The sequence below is a fragment of the Salvia hispanica genome, chromosome 2, assembly GCF_023119035.1.
Source record: "Salvia hispanica cultivar TCC Black 2014 chromosome 2, UniMelb_Shisp_WGS_1.0, whole genome shotgun sequence".
NCBI lineage: Eukaryota > Viridiplantae > Streptophyta > Magnoliopsida > Lamiales > Lamiaceae > Salvia > Salvia hispanica.
Window position 1 is genome coordinate 1,435,643 of NC_062966.1, and position 16,595 is coordinate 1,452,237.

At 34.9% G+C, this 16,595-nt stretch overlaps 1 protein-coding gene across 1 annotated transcript; it reads right to left on the reverse strand.

The window, feature by feature from the left end:
- Positions 1 to 3,138: 3,138 nt before the first annotated feature.
- On the reverse strand, positions 3,139 to 6,803 carry LOC125205184 (probable disease resistance protein At4g27220). Its single transcript, XM_048104010.1, has one exon. It carries the CDS (start codon positions 6,744 to 6,746, stop codon positions 3,162 to 3,164), a length of 3,585 nt encoding a protein of 1,194 aa, XP_047959967.1. The 5' UTR covers positions 6,747 to 6,803; the 3' UTR covers positions 3,139 to 3,161.
- Between the last annotated feature and the right edge of the window lie 9,792 nt (positions 6,804 to 16,595).

Genomic DNA, 16,595 nt, shown 5'->3' on the forward strand with positions numbered 1-16,595 from the left:
TTATATCTAGCAACAAGGCAAGCATGTGAACAAGGAACTTCACATCCGCCACTTCCCCACAAGTGCAATTTGAAGAAAAATCCCTACCTCCTTGTTTGTTGTTCCCTTCGTCGGCATTTCCATTCGTGGACGACTTAAAATTTCTGTGATGTCTGGGCTTTGTTTGTATACAACAATAATGCTTTTTCCCCTTCATCATTCGCAGCTAAAAGCATCTATACTTCACCTGGGTTAATCGACCTTCTGTGTCAGATTTCGCTTTTCTATCCATTTCACCACCGCATTGTCTTCAAAATGCCTGATCCAACAGTACAATCCCCATATCTTTCCTTCCAACTGTCGCCAGTTTCTTCATCAACAACAGCATATGCAATCGGCAGAGTCTTCTTGTTAGCATCAACACCACAAGCAACAAGCAATTTACCTTTAAATCTTCCTCGAAGGTGAGTCCCGTCTATTGTTAAAACTGGTTGACACTCTTGTAAAGCATGTATAGCAGGTCCAAGTGCCCAGAAAACATAATAGAAGACTTTATTACGTCCCTGGCTCAACAACTCATTGTGCTTCCACTCAACAATTGTGCCTGGATTCCTTGACTGCAGTTCAAGCATGTAGTTTGACAACTGTCTAAATGACTCCTCCCACCCACCAAATACAATCTCTATAGCCCTTCTCCGCGCATACCATGCCTTTTTATAACTGATTACCACATGAAATTTGTCAAGAACAAAATTTCTTACGGCTGCGGCTTTGTACTCAGCATTTTTTAGCAATTGATGGCGAATACACAAAGCAATCATTGATGATGAAAAGTTAGCATGTCCTATCCTCTATCATTACGATGGCCTTCACAACTATGGCGTTCCACTTACTTCCTAATTTCCCACATATCATCATGGGCCCGTTGTGTCACAGAAACTTCCCAAGAACATTCATTCGCCTTTTCAGCGTCGGTCTCGCTGATAATAGCTACCCCATCTTCTGTCCTCCCGCATTTAGCATGCCACCTTCTTAATTTGATCTCCACCACCCTAAATTGTCGATGTTGCCTCAAACTCCACATAGTGATAGCAGTCTTCACATGCAACTTGCTATCAAATTTTTTTCCCGCATTAATCCGATACGGATGTTCCTCATCCCAGTGCATAGTGCTGTGTTCATTACCAACATCAGGTACCCCAGAAGGACAACTCGGTAATTTGCGAAAATATTTCAACCCACTGTGAACGTATTTTGGAAGTGGTTGCTTACCTTGCACGACGGGTTTATATATTACCTCCTCATCACTGGAAATATCAGCTCACTTAAAATAGTGTCAGATGATGATGACGACAATGGTGGATCACGGTCTCTTCGTACAACATCAACATCAACATTATCCTGAACATCCACTTGATTATCCATTCCAACATCAGTAGCATTAGCAACAACTGCTTGCTCATTCATACCACAATCAAAGCTCATATATTCAACCCTCGTAGATGATCCAACACCGTAATCAACAATTGGTGGGATTTCTAGATTTCTTAAAGGCGAATACTCAAGAAATAATTCAATATGACGAGTAGAATTTTGAGCCTCATTGAACATACACAACACACTTTCATCACTGTCAACCCCAGTACATATGTAACTCATACCGGTACTATAGAGACAATGCCTCCATGATATTTCAATGGAATGTTGATTCATATCTATTCTTATCTTAGCACATATCATTGCAACTAATTCAGAGAATGAGACACATGAATTCAATACGATGGAGCCTCTCGCACGAGGTGGATCATAACCAATACCCACTTGAGGAAGTTGAACTATTCTACCACCCCAATACAAACTCACAAATACTGGCATCGTTTCTGCATAAAAAAATATACAACATAATAACAATTAGAGATAATTTTTTTTCTATAAACCCTAATTTAGTAAATTTGACAAGTTTGGCATTAGAAATCCTAATGTTATGCAATAAACAACGAATAAGTGAGAAATGTTGAAAGATTGAACAAAACTTACCGAAAGATAAGAGGAAATGGCCGGAAATCGGCGAGAATCGCCGGAAATCGACCAACAAATCGCCTGCCCCTTTTCTCTCTTCCTCTCTTGCGCAGAATGAAGCTACTGCCTCTGCCGCGATTGTTTTAAATCGACGAAGAGACGCATGACGCTTATGCGTCTTACCCTAAGAAGCATGACCGTCATGCGTCTTTTAATTAAAAAAAAAAAATTCAAAGACGCATGATCTCTATGCGTCTTACCCTAAAACGCATGACGCTAGTGCGTTTCATTAAAAGGAGACGCATGACCTTAATGCGTCTCTCCCAAAGTCGGATTTTAAGAAAAGTCCAGTACAAATATGGAACCTAAGTTTTTCCCTAGAAGCAAAAGAGAAATACCCCACGTGGGCAGTGGCTGATTCAGTTCCGGCGGTGGAAGATTCTGCTTCTTTCCCCGCGGCTCTCTCGGAGGTGGCTGTCTGGTTTGGGAGAAGAGTAGCTGCTAGAGGTGCGGTGCTTGAGGCTGGGGAAGTCGCCAACGGCTTGCTCAACGACGACTTGGTTGAGTGGTCAGTGGATGGTGATGGTTGTGCGACGAGCGACGACTGGTCGGCGATGCTAATACGACAATTGCTGCCGTTGAATTTGATTTCAACATTTTCTTAGTTGGGGACTTTTTTTGGTTGTTCAACATCTACGTTTGTTGCTGCTTGGTATTGAGTAACTAGATTGGATATAATCTCAATAAGAGTTTCTGCCGAAGATGTCAAGCTAGTGACCGCGACACTGCTCCGGTACCATGATAAAAAGATTGTAGTGATAAAGGATTCTTATATCTTATTGATTGAGAAATGATGCCCAACATCCATGTATTTATAGGATTTATGGGGACTCTTGAGATACAACAATAACAACACGAACAAGATTACTATTGAAACAAAACCGAACTTTTGACGAAGTTCACGACTTTTGAAGCAATTTACCCAAAATAATTACTATTACTATTAAATAAAATGGATGCATTTCTGATAAAGCATGATCAGTCATTATTGTCTATCATCAATTTATGAACTTATGGAAATATGGGGGTGCTGACGAATAAGCAAAGGGAATGTTATTACAAAACATGAATCCAGAAACATTTGCGCCAAAAGCAGTGCATTATTAGATTAAATATTTATAAGATTTGAAAAATAGAGAGAGGTTGGGATCGTCTGACTTCAATGATTCCCACAATTCTGGGTTCACCCTTATCTGATATCGTCGAGGCACAGCCAGATCCACAACCACAGGAAGTTTGTTCGTCAATCTTGGGCACTCATTTATATAGATAGATTGAATGGAGTTGCAAATGATGGTTGTTCCCTTGCATAGGCTCTTCAGTGTTGGAAGCTGTTCTAAGTGCAACCTTATTAATTTGGGGAGGGTGATACAACCTCTTTCTTCATCATCGAACACATCTTCTAATCCTCCGCACTCACTCACAGAAACAGTTATAAGGTTGGGAACTCCTGATGGTGGTATCCCCACCTTCCTCAGTCCTGGCAGATTATATAACCAAACTTCTTTTAATTTGGGGAGGGCGAGGCAATGTCTTTCTTCATCTTCGAATATCTCTTCTATTTCTTCACACTCCCTTATATCAATATGTTCAAGGTTGGGAGCTCTTGATAATATTCCCACCTTCCTCAATCTTGGCAGCTCTTCTAACCTTATGCCTGTTAATTTCGAGAGGGTGAGGGAACTTGTTTCGAATATTTCTTCTATTTCTTCACACTCGCTGATATCAATATGCTCAAGGTTGGGAGCGCTTGATAGTTTCCCCACCTTCCTCAGTCTTGGCATCTTTTCTAAACATATGCCTGTTAATTTCGAGAGGGTGAGGGAACTTGTTTCAAATATCTCTTCTATTTTTTCACACTCGCTGATATCAATATGTTCAAGGTTGGGAGCTCTTGATACTATCCCCACCTTCCTCAGTCTCGGCAGCTCTTTTAACAATAAGGTTTTCAATTTAGGGAGAGTGAGGGAACTTGTTTCGAATAGCTCTTCTACCTTTTCACATTCCCATATACCAATATCTTCAAGGTTGGGAGCTCTTGATAGTATCCCCACCTTCCTCAGTCTTGGCAGCACTTTCAACTTCAACTTTTTCAATTTAGGGAGGGTGAGGGAACCTGTTCCTTCATCTTCGAATATCTCTTCTATTTCTCCACACTTCCTTATATCAATAACTTCAAGGTTAGGAGCTCTTGATAGTATCCCCAACTTCCTCAATCTTGGAAGCTTTTTTAACCATACGTCTTTTAATTTGGGGAGGGTGAGGGAACTTGTTTCGAATATCTCTTCTATTTCTTCACACTCCCTTATACCAATATCTTCAAGGTTGGGAGCTCTTGATAGTATCCCCACCTTCCTCAGTTTTGGCAGCTCTTGTAACCTGATTCTTTTTAATTTAGGGAGGGTGAGGGAACTTGTTCCTTCGTCGAATATCTCTTCTATTTCATAACAGTAGCTGATATGAATATCTTCAAGGTTGGGAGCTACTGGTACTGGTATCCTCATCTTGTTACACCAATAAATTACTAGCCGTGTCAGAGAGGAAAACACAGGTTGTGCAAGTGCAGCTGATGCTCCTATTTCCCCCTTTTCGATCAACCCCTTCATAGCATCCAACTCAATCAGTTCAATTTCTTCAAGAGTAGACATTTGAGATGATAATCCTGCCTCACTCCTCCAAATGTACTCTGTTTCTCCACAACTTTTAATTCTCAATCTCTTCAATCCATCCACAAAGCAATTGCCCAGACCCTCACATTGCTGCACAATTCCCTCTGCTAATACTCTCTCATCTTCAAGGTTGCATTTGAACAAGAACAACTCTTTATTATAACATGCTCCTATTCTTGTATGAAAATCTCCATCATACGATCCCACTCCTATTGTGTAGCTAGTGTCACGTACCCGATTTCCCCAACTTGTAATCAAAGACTTCAAATCTTTCACATTTTCCACTCTTCCACTAAACTCCTCTAGCAGTTTCAGATTCTCAATTTCTTCAACTTCTGCTTTCATATGGAATGGTAATTCTAAGTGCTGAAGATTCCCAAGTTTAAGAAACAATCCTCTTGGAAGCATATTTAATCTAGGCGCATTCATTGCGAGGAATTTGAGATTGAATAATTTCCCAACTCCTTGTGGGACTTCCTTGATTGCTGTATGCGAGAGGTTTAACTCCTTGAGTTCTTTCATCTCTCCCAAGTATGGAACATATTTTAGGCTCTGACAGGAATTAAGGAGCAATGCCTTGAGGCTCTTCATGGCACAGACGGAGTTTGGCAGCATTGTTATCATAGTGCAGCGCAAATCAAGAGTGCATAGTCCTTGCATTTTAGAAAAGAATGAATCTGGAATAAAATTCAAACAAAAATTTTCCTGTAAAAGCAATGTAGAGAGCTTAGGACAATCAGGAGACATTCCTTCTTGAATTCTCATTATGCTACTGCGCATTAAGGACACCTTCTCCAGATCCTTTGTCCATTCTGATTCTCTAGGAATTTCCTTCGAAGACTTATCACCTGCTCTTACCATATATTTCACCTCACATATTTTTAATGCCATACCTCTTACAAGATCATGCATCTTCACCCATTCAGGATCAACAGAGCTTTCCAATAAGCACACATTCACTAATTTATCCAATATGGAATGTACTTGCTCAACTTGGTCTCTCCTTGTCTTTCTTTCATCCAACAACCCTCCAGAAATGAACTCACTAACCAAATGCACTCTCATTATTTTTTCATCTTCAGGATGTAACGCGCAATGCAGGAAACAATGTTGTAACGTATTGAACTCATTAGTCTGATTATGATGATTTCTATTCAACCGATCAAAACTATATTTCAATACGTTATAAACATCACCATCTCCCATGCCATCTTTTCCAGTGACACGTTCTTTTAGTTCTGCATAAGCATTTCTCCAAGTATGAATGGCTCTCTCACCCCTCATGCTTCCAGCCACTGTAACAATTGCTAGGGGCAGACCACCACACAATTTTGCCGCAGATCTGGCAATTTCTTCTACCGAAGAATCAAGTTCTATCTCATTTCTTAGAGTTTCCTTGAACAATTCCCATGCCTCTTGATGATGTAGAGTTTTCACTTGAAACACTTGTTGGCAACAAATTTGACGACACACTTGTAAGGAGCGAGAAGTTATAATCAACCTGCAACACTCAACAGAAATGGGACATCCAACCATTGATAGATCAATATTTTCCCACACATCATCTAATATCAGCACTGTATTCTTCATATGAGACAAAGTTGTATGGAGTCTCGCCGCTCTTATGTCTTCATTATGCGCTGTTCGTTCCACCAGGTCCACATCTATAATACTAGCTATTTTATCTTGTAAAGTCGTAACACTAAACTCTTGAGAGACTGTAACCCAAATCACACGACCCTGAGAGTGTTGGAGGAGTCGATTGTGAATGTGCTTTGCCAGTGTTGTTTTGCCCACACCACCCATACCATAAACACCAATGCTCGACACTTGCCCACTCTCCAAAAGTTTCAAAATCATTTCCAGATTTTCATTAAAAGCTTCACCAACCATCCCATTAGTCAACAACTTATCTCCCCTACTTCCACAAACATCAAGGACAAGTTCACAAAAAGAAAGTCTTTGCTCGACAAGTGTGTCAACCTCAACATTTAGTTTAGCTGGTACTCCTCCTTCCATCAAGCTCAGAGTAATTCCTTCGGATTCCACTCGAGTCCCAAACTCAACAACTTGATTTTCAATGGACCTCACTTCTTCCAACCACTCCTTAACTTCACGTTTCCTTTTCTTTAGACCAGAACGCTCTGAGTTCTTGATTTCCTCCTCAACATCAGATGCCTTAGCAACCAATTTATTCAAGTTTTTCTGCAGAGCTTTTAGATTGAGCTCAAAGTCCTGTATACTTTTGAGATTGTTGTGTGCATTATCCACCGTTTGTTCCACAAACTTTGACAAAGCCGACTCCCCCAGCTTTGTCAAAATCCAGCTTATCACCACGTTGCTCTTCCCAGAGAAAACATAAACAAAAAACAAAAATGATTTGATGAGAAAAACAGCTACAATATAACTTTTCTAGGAATCATCTATCTTGTCCGAAAATAAATTTGCAATTAATGAACAAAGTATAAATCCTATGTTGACTATGTGATTATGCGAATATGATGCTAAGCGCTAGCAATCTACAAGCAAGATGTTAGAGTTGACGATGACCGAGTATCCCCACCCTGGTGGCCGCCATGGTCGTTCTGCAACTGTGCGTGTGAGAAATTTGATTTGGGGAAGAAGATAGCCTTACTGGGCTATAAGTTAGTATATGCTATGTTGGGCTTGGGTCATTAGGGATTAGTAATTGAAATGGAAGCCCAAATTTGTAAGTATCTAATTAATTTGTATATTAATTCTTTTATTTATACAGCTTCACATTATTAAGAAGATGCAATAATAAATAGTCTATCATATTCCAAGTTTCCACGCACCATTTCTAGTTTAATATTTTTGTGATCTTCATCTTAACATTTCCCTATTATAGTGTATACTTTATTTTGGATATTTCTTCAGTCTCTTTTTTATATTAATCTATTTTTTCAATATTATGAATATTTATATACTATTACTTTTTATACATATTATTATTATACTACCTCTGTTCTCCAAAATTTGTCCCACTTTGACCCGACACGAATTTTAAGAAATGTAATAGAAAGTGAGTTGAAAAAGTTAGTGGATTGTGAATCTTACTTTTATATATTAGTTTTATAATAAAATGTGAGTAGAAATAAGTTAGTGGAATATGGGTCCACTACTATAAATGGAAAAAAGTGAAATAAGACAAATTTTGGGGGACGGACAGAAATGAAAAAATGGAACAAATTTTCAGGGACAGGTAGTATCTCATAGTGTAATACTTCTTACTCCCTCCGTCCCGGAGTATTAGACTCACTTCTTTTGGGCACATGATTTAAGGAATTGATATTTAAATAGTTAAAGTGGAGAGAGTAAAGTATGAGAGAGGGAAAAAGTAGGGGAGAGAAGAGAGAAAAAAGTAGGTGGAGAATAAAATAAGATAGATACTTTTTGCTAAAAAGGAAATGAGTCTAATATGTTGGGACATCCCAAAAAGGAAAGTTGGTCTAATACCTTGGGATAGAGGGAGTACTATAAAATTGATGGTAAAGTTATAGACCTCTCTCTTCCATGTACTACTCCCTCCGTCCCAAGGAAGATGACCCCTTTCTTGGGCGACACGGGATTTTATGCAACTTTATTTTGTGTGTTAAGTGGAGAGAGTAAAGTAAGAGAGGGGGAATAAAGTAGAGATAAAGGGATTTCTATTTTAAATAATGGGTCATCTTAATTGAGACAAACCAAAAAGGAAAGTGGATCATCTTCAATGGGACGGAGGGAGTACTATATTAGAAGAGCATATAGATTCCATGTACTACTATATTAGAAGAGCATATAGAGTATTCAAGTGACCCAAATATTATTGAAATATTTTATCAAAAAAAATTTGATAACTATTATTTATAGTTTAAAGTCACGATGATCCGATTAATACAATTATAATAATTTAGTGTCTCCTAAAAACTAGTATAAAATATTATAAATAAAAATAAAATTAAATATTTTAACATTATTTTTAAATTCAGCACCGCCTTCCTTAAAATTCTAGTTCCGTCTCTGATTATGTAAGAATATTTATATTTTTATGTGATCTATGTGCATATTGGTGTAGGGTTGTGATCGATTGCTGAGATGCGATCAATAATGGAGGCGTTTCTTTTTTACACGGAGACTAAGAAAAATTGTGTTAGGTGAGTTAAGTAAAGGGAGAATAAAGTGGAAAATGAAAAGGTAGAGAGACGAAGAGAGAAAAAAGTAAGAGAGAGTAAAGTAGGTGTGGAAAAATGTATTGACTTTTACTAAAAAAGAAAATGACTCTATTGCTATGGAACGTACCAAAATGACAAAATGACTCTATTACTTTGGAACAGAGGGAGTATCTTTTAAATTTAAATAATTATTAAATTAAATTAAAGGGTAATAATGTCAATTATCTATTATTAAAATTATCCCAAAACTTTGAATTTACGTAACTCTTTCGATTTAATTTATTTTTCCGCATAAAATATATCAAATTAAAGAATTTTATAAGGATTCTAACGAGAACTCAATTGCATATGTTCCGACGACGTTCGATTGATGAATTTCGATAATTTTTATTTCATTTTTCGTATATGCTGATAAGCATAATTTTATCAACAAATACATCAAAAAGTTTCAATATAATATATGTAAAATCTCAATAAAACTGTGTACAATCTCAATAAAATTGTGTTGATATTTTCTTGTACTTGTGTTGAAATACTCATGTCATTGTATTGATATTTTGTAATACGAAAAACATGAAAATTATGATATGATAACAAAATGACGATCTTACCCCTTTGTCGATATTTTGTCTATTGTTTATTGAAATTCGTAAGGTTTAATCTCATCCATTCATTTTAAAATTCAAGGGTGTAGATTTGGTCTTGATTTTGGATTATGATACTATAAGAAATATAAGATGACCCTATTGGACTATGGGTTTATCTCGCCCATAGTTCCTGGACTTTAAAAATATCGCCAGACATCCCTGGACTAAGAGTTTATCTCAAATTTGGCCCTTTTGCCATTTTGGGAAATTTGGTCATTGTACACTTTTAACATTTAAAATATGATATTATTTTAGTGATGTACTAAATCTGATATTATTTCAAAATTATCATTCTTCTTCCCTTTTGCCATCCTTCACTTTGTTTCTTTATTACAATATTAGATTTAATTTTATAAAATTAAATTTTAAAATTAGATTTTTAAATATCAATAAATTTTTTAATTAAAACTATTAATTCATGGACCCTATAAATATTGATTAAAAATATTAATTTTTGTTATTTAATATAATATTCAGCTGAATTGAAGAAGTACAAAAAAAATAATATTAATCATGATGGAAAAATAAGAGCTATTATATTTAGCCTTAGTTCAATTATTATAATTGCTTGTGATTAAATATTATAAAGTTGACTAAAACTTTGATACTACTAAAAATTTTATATAGGAGTATTTTTGTTGAAATAAACAAACGGAAATTATATTAGTCTTACATTAATTGCATATTTATTTCAGAATAAATCGTGTTATATGATCTATTTATGATTAAAACTATTAAATATTGATTAAAACTAAGTTGCCGTCGGCATATCTTATTGATTAAATATTAGACACTATCAACTATAGATTAAAACTATTAGTTTTTGTTATTTAATAACTTTAATAATTAATAAAAAATTATTGATATAAAATTGAAATTTAAAATTTAATTTTATAAAATTAAATCTAATATTGAAATAAAGAAACAAAGTGAAGGATGACAAAAGGGAAGAGAATGATAATTTTAAAATAATATCAGATTTAGCACATCACTGAAGTGATATTATATTTAAAATGTTAAAAGGATTAAAAGACCAAATTGCCCAAATCCAATTGGGTATTTTCGTATCAAAAAATGGCAAAAGGGTCAAATTTGAGATAAACCCTTAGTCCAGGGATGTCTGACTATATTTTTAAAGGCCAGAGACTATGCGCGAGATAAACCCATAGTCCAGGAACCATTTTTGTAGTTCACTCTAGTATATATTGGAGTGAACTACCCTAATAGTCTCTAATCTTGTCGAAAAATGCATAAATGGTTCTTAAAATTTTTTTATAGCATTTTAAGTACGATAAAACTAAATAACCCCAGGCACCAAAAAAGTGAATCTTTAATGTTTGAGGGCATTTTAGACCTTAAATACTAGTATACTATTTTTGTAATTTTAGTTATTTAAAATAGTTTATTTTCATTATATGTTTAAAAATAAGTACAACCTTAAAATAGTTTAGTTATACTCTTATCTATTTTTTAAATTAAATATTACTAGTATTTATTATAAAACTCAATCTATAAAAAAAATTAAATCTAATAATAACTTCTTTAATAAAAATATTAAAGTAAATTACAAAAAATTCTTTTGCATGTGGAATTTATTTTTACTTAAAAAATTTGATTAAATTTTATACATTTGAGAATGAAACATATTATAGTGAACTATAGTAATATTTTACTTAAAAACTGTTAGTTAAATATTTAAATGTTACTATACTTAAGTGAAAAATAAATATTTTAATTACATTTAATTAAAATAAAGTATAGTGAATAATATCTTTTAAGTATAATAATTAAAATTAAAGTGAAATTATAACTAACTTATATTATAGCGAACTCTTGCAAGTAACATTTTTAATAAAAATATTAAAGTAAACTAAAGTAATTTTTCAGTATAAAGCTCAAACTATACGTTATTCAAGTAATTATTGAAAAAAATTAAGGGAATTATAATTCAAAAGAAAATGTTTTATATTGTAAAAATATAAATTAACTAGTAGTACTAGAAATGTAAATGTTTTCTACCCGAAAAGGTGCTTTTATATATATCCAAACAAATTGCAAGATTGAAGAGGTACCAAAACTGTGATTTCCAAAATAAAAAATGCCCTCCATGGCATTTAGGGAATTTTTTTAATATAGAGGGGTATAAAAGACCGTCAGGTACCAAAAAAGCTATAAAAATTTTTTTATGGATCATTAGTGTATTTTTCGACAAGATCTGGGACTGTTAGTGTAATTCACTCTATATATTAAAGACGCCGAGATGGATCAATTTCAATTTAAGAATTAGAATCATGTGTGTTGATACCCCTCCTTTCTTACTGCTAAATTGGAAAATGTCTATATTTTTATGCGATGAATGAAGTATATAATATATGTACATATGAGAAGATGTAATAAAATGCAAACTCTATATATTATACAAACTCCAACTATGAGCTAGACCGTTAGATTTCAATATTTGATGTCATCTGTTGACATCAAATCTTGAAATCTAACGGTTCAAATCATAGTTTGGAGTTTGTAGGCCAATTTGCTTTTTATGACTACCCTATGTATATATAGATATAGTGGAGTGTTATATTGCTAACTCAATATTAAATTGCTAACTACAACTAAATTGTAGACATTAGATTTTTAAATTAAGGTCCAAGATCATTCAACTCCGAATATCAATACATTGAATGAAAAATGTCAATTAGGGTATTTATGTCAAGTAACAACAAATTAATTGTAACTAACTTTTAAAAAATATCTCAAAACTTCATATAACTATCTCGATTTAAAATATTTTTTCACACACATATATCAAATTAAAGATAATTCTATAAGGATTCTAACGAGATCCCACATGCATATGTTTCAATGTTAAAATTTGATAATATTTTCGTATATTTTCATATATTTCGTCAACATTTTTATGTCAATGTTACTAACATAATATGTCAACTTAATACATGTATAGTGTCAATATGAAACTATGTTGACATATTCAAAACATAGTGTTATATGTTTAATTCACTGTGTTAGACATTTTGATATAAACCCTAAATTTAGAGTCGTTATTATCTCTTTAGTATTATAAAATAAAAAATGAATTCACACATGGAAATTTATAGGCCATTATATCTTTAAAATCTTATGGTATTAAATTAATTGTAGTTAGCAATTAAGGGGTGAGTTAGCAATTGATCACACCCTATAGATATGTATATTAAAGTTCTCGATTCTTTATCCATAAAAAAAAAATCATTATAAGTTGAAATTAAAGAAATGACAAAAATTGATTGGTGGATTCAACCTCTACATCAAAAGAAAAAAGTATGAATAGAGATTGGTGATTCTATCTTATCATGTACTCCCTCCGTCCCGGCTAAGATGACAAATTGCTTAGCCGACATAGGGTTTTAGGAGTTATTGGTTAAAGTGTTTAATTGGAGAGAGAGAAGGTGAGTGTAAGTATTAAAGTAGAGAGATAAAGAAAGATGGATATTTTAATAGGAGTGAGAAAAAATGGTTGAGTGTATTAATTGGGGAGAGAAAGTTATCAAAAAAGGAAATGTTCATCTTAGTTAGGACAAACTAAAAAGGAAACGTGTCATCTTAAGCGGGACAGAGGGAGTAGTATTGTTATGGATTTGAATTATTCAAATATAGACAGTATTTCATAATCAAAATCATAATAACATTAAGATGTGGCTGACCGATTATTCAAATTTTTCTTCATTTCACATGTACTAGAAATTTAAACTTACATTTCCCGAAGCCTTGTGGTAATATTAGCAAGATGTGTAAAATTCCAAACAAACAAATAAAAGTAGAGATGTACTTTAGTATGAGAATCGTTACCTGATACATAGTGAAGGGCTGAGCTGAGACTGAATAGATTTGTAGATCTAAAAATGAGAGAAGAATCACAATATGTAAGGATTTTCTTACAACAAAGGCAGCAGCAAAAGATCGATTCACGTGTGCTAAATTGATCAGGCAAGAAAAACCGGCAGTAAAGTTACACCATCCAAGGCTGACTAGACTTCTCAGTCTCGTTACTGATTTCCTTTTTTTAATGACATAACAATAGTAGTATTTTTTTTTATTAGAACTTTATTAGGAGTATTTCAGATTGTTGTGTGCATCATTTCGTCCTACTTGAAAACCCAGCTTTAACATTTTCACCACTTTGCTATTTTCAAGAAAACATAAAAAAAAAAAAAACAATTATTTGATGAGAAAAATAGCTACGATCTCAATTTTCATGCGATCATCTATTCAGTCTGAGAATGATTTTGAAATTTATGAAGAAAGTAGAAATACAATAAATGTTGAATATGTGAGCATAAAGCTAAGCGCTAGCAATCTACAAGCAATATGTTAGAGTTGACTCCAACACAGATGTTTATTCAAAATTTCCTTCATTTTATAAGTACAACAAATTAAAATTTTCATTTCCTGAAGTCTTTGTGGTAATATTTGCAAGATCGTGTAAAATACAACACAAATAAAAGAAGAGATGCAAATTAGTATGAGAATTGTCACCTGAGAGATGTGAAAGGCTGAGCTGAGGTTGAAGAGATTTGTAGATCTACAAAGCGAGAATCAGAACATGTAAATATGAGAGAAGGATTGATTCACAAGATGTAAATGAGTATGAGAATTGTTACTTGAGAGATGTGAAAGGGCTATCTTAAGATTGAAAAGATTTGTAGATCTACAAAGAGAGAATCAAAACATGTAAATATGATCGTACAAAAAGGAAGAAGCGAAAGGTTTATCCACAAGATACTAATTGATCAGGCATGTTCGTAGAACCAACAGAGAAAGTCACACTAGTATACGAAAGTTGACTTGTTCTTATAAATGATTTATTCGGAAAAAAATAGTCTCAGAAGTATAAAGGAGCTGATAAAAAAAGAAGTAATTGATGGAAATGAATATCAGAAGAAAGGGCCCTGTGAAGATTGCTTTCATGAGAAATTCGAGAAACTGCCATATCCCAAAGATAAACAGACATCATAGACGATTATTCTAGAAAAATATGACTACATGTTTCAAGGGAAAAATCAGAGGGATTTGGAAAGGTTAGAGAATGGTGTTGTGTGGTTGAGATAAAGAAAGTCAGTGTGTTGAAGTGCCTAAGAACTGATATTGGACTTCTAAAGCAAAGTAAGCTAGAAGGTAGAGCCTTGAGGTGAGTGCTTCTAAGGTATCAAGCCGGGGTAAATGGATACTGTATATGGAGTGTAGAGCATGGAAACCAAAAGATCATAACCAGTAGAGATGAGGTGTTGGCAGAAGCTGATTTTCCCTTCAAGAAAAAGAGACCAAGAGACCAAAACAGTGCTGAGATACAAGTACAACAAAATTGATCTTGTAGATTATGAATGTGATTAAGGTCAGTTTAGTATGAGGGAAAAGGTGGAGTTAAAGGGCAGTGGATCAGCTGCGAGACTTAGCTTCGGAGAGATCATGACTGTTGGAGTCGGTTAGCCAAAACTAGCCGTTGGAGGTTTTGAAGCTCAAGAGTCACAGCAGTAAGTTTGTTAAGACTCTTAGATCCTCAATTCTGTTACTGATGTATCAATTCACATATAAGAATCAACGCGCACACACACACATTCCGATTTAGTTACGCTCTTCTCATTTATCTCATTTTTGTTCTTGATTAGCATCTTGCAGTTATCTCTTCCATTCATTGTGAGAGAGAGATAGAGAGCTAGATCGAGTGTTGTTGTATGATCTTGATTGGGAGGTGAATAAAGGTTTCATTTTGTTGTCCGCGGATGTAGATCACATTGATCGAACCACGTAATTTTCTGGCGTGCTTTACATTCATACATCTTGTTGATTTAGGTTTCGTGTTCGATTCTTAACAACTGGCGCCGTCTGTGGGAAGAGAGGCGATGGCGACGACGAAGCTAGAGACCGAGAAATTCACCGGCCGCAATGATTTTGGATTATGGCGAATCAAGATGAAGGCCATTCTGGTGCAACAAGGTTTGGCAGAGGCGCTGAACTGATGCGAAGGCAGAAGCCTGGAAAGAAGTAGCTGAGAAATCCGTGATCAAGAAACAGGAGATGCTTGAGCGCGCATATAGCTCGATTATCCTATGTTTAGGGGATAAAGTTCTACGGGGGGTCGCCAAGGAGAAATCGGCCGCGAATGTATGGTCCAAGTTGGAGAGTCTATACATAACCAAATCCCTAGCCAATAGGCTGTTCATGAAGTAGAGGTTGTACTCCTATAAGTTTCTTGAAGATAAGGGAATCAAAGAACAGCTCGAATAGTTCAACAAGGTAGTAGATGACATTGAGAACATAGATGTAAGCTTGGTAATGAAGACAAGGCCATCCTACTTCTTAATGCTCTGCCAAAGTTATTCGATCATCTTAAAGATGCAATGCTGTATGGCCGGGAGAAAGACAATCAATCTTGAGGAAGTTCAATCAGTATTGAGGGCAAGGAAGTTACAGAGTTCCTCCAACAAGGCCCCTGATTCCTTAACAGAGGCTCTCAATATTAGCAGGTTTAAATGGCACAGAACAGTGCCCAATAATCCAAAGCAAAATGGCACTGCAGAAAGGATGAATAGGACTCTAATCGATAGAGTCAGGTGTATGATGCTTAGCTCAGGAGTTCCTAAGAAATTTTGGTGAGAAGCAGTAGCTACAGCCGCATTCTTGATCAACAAATTTCCCCCCTCAGCTATTGAATTTGATACTCCAGATCATAGATGGTTTGGAAGGAATGATCTCAGAAATTTTGGTTGCTTTTGCTCACGTCAGGCAGAATAAATTAGAGCCAAGGGCTTTAAAATGTATCATGTTGAGTTATCAGCCTGGTGTTAAAGGGTACAGATTATGGTTTATAGAACCTGAAAATCACAAGCTAATTATCAGTAGAGATGTGAAGTTTGTAGAAGACAGAATGCCCTTTACTGAGACAAAGCAAAGCCATGGCCAGAGCTCTGATAATAATGGTGATTAAACTGAGGTGGAGCTGCCTGGAGTTGAAATGTGTAATGATCAGAATTAGGCTGAAGAGAGTCAACATG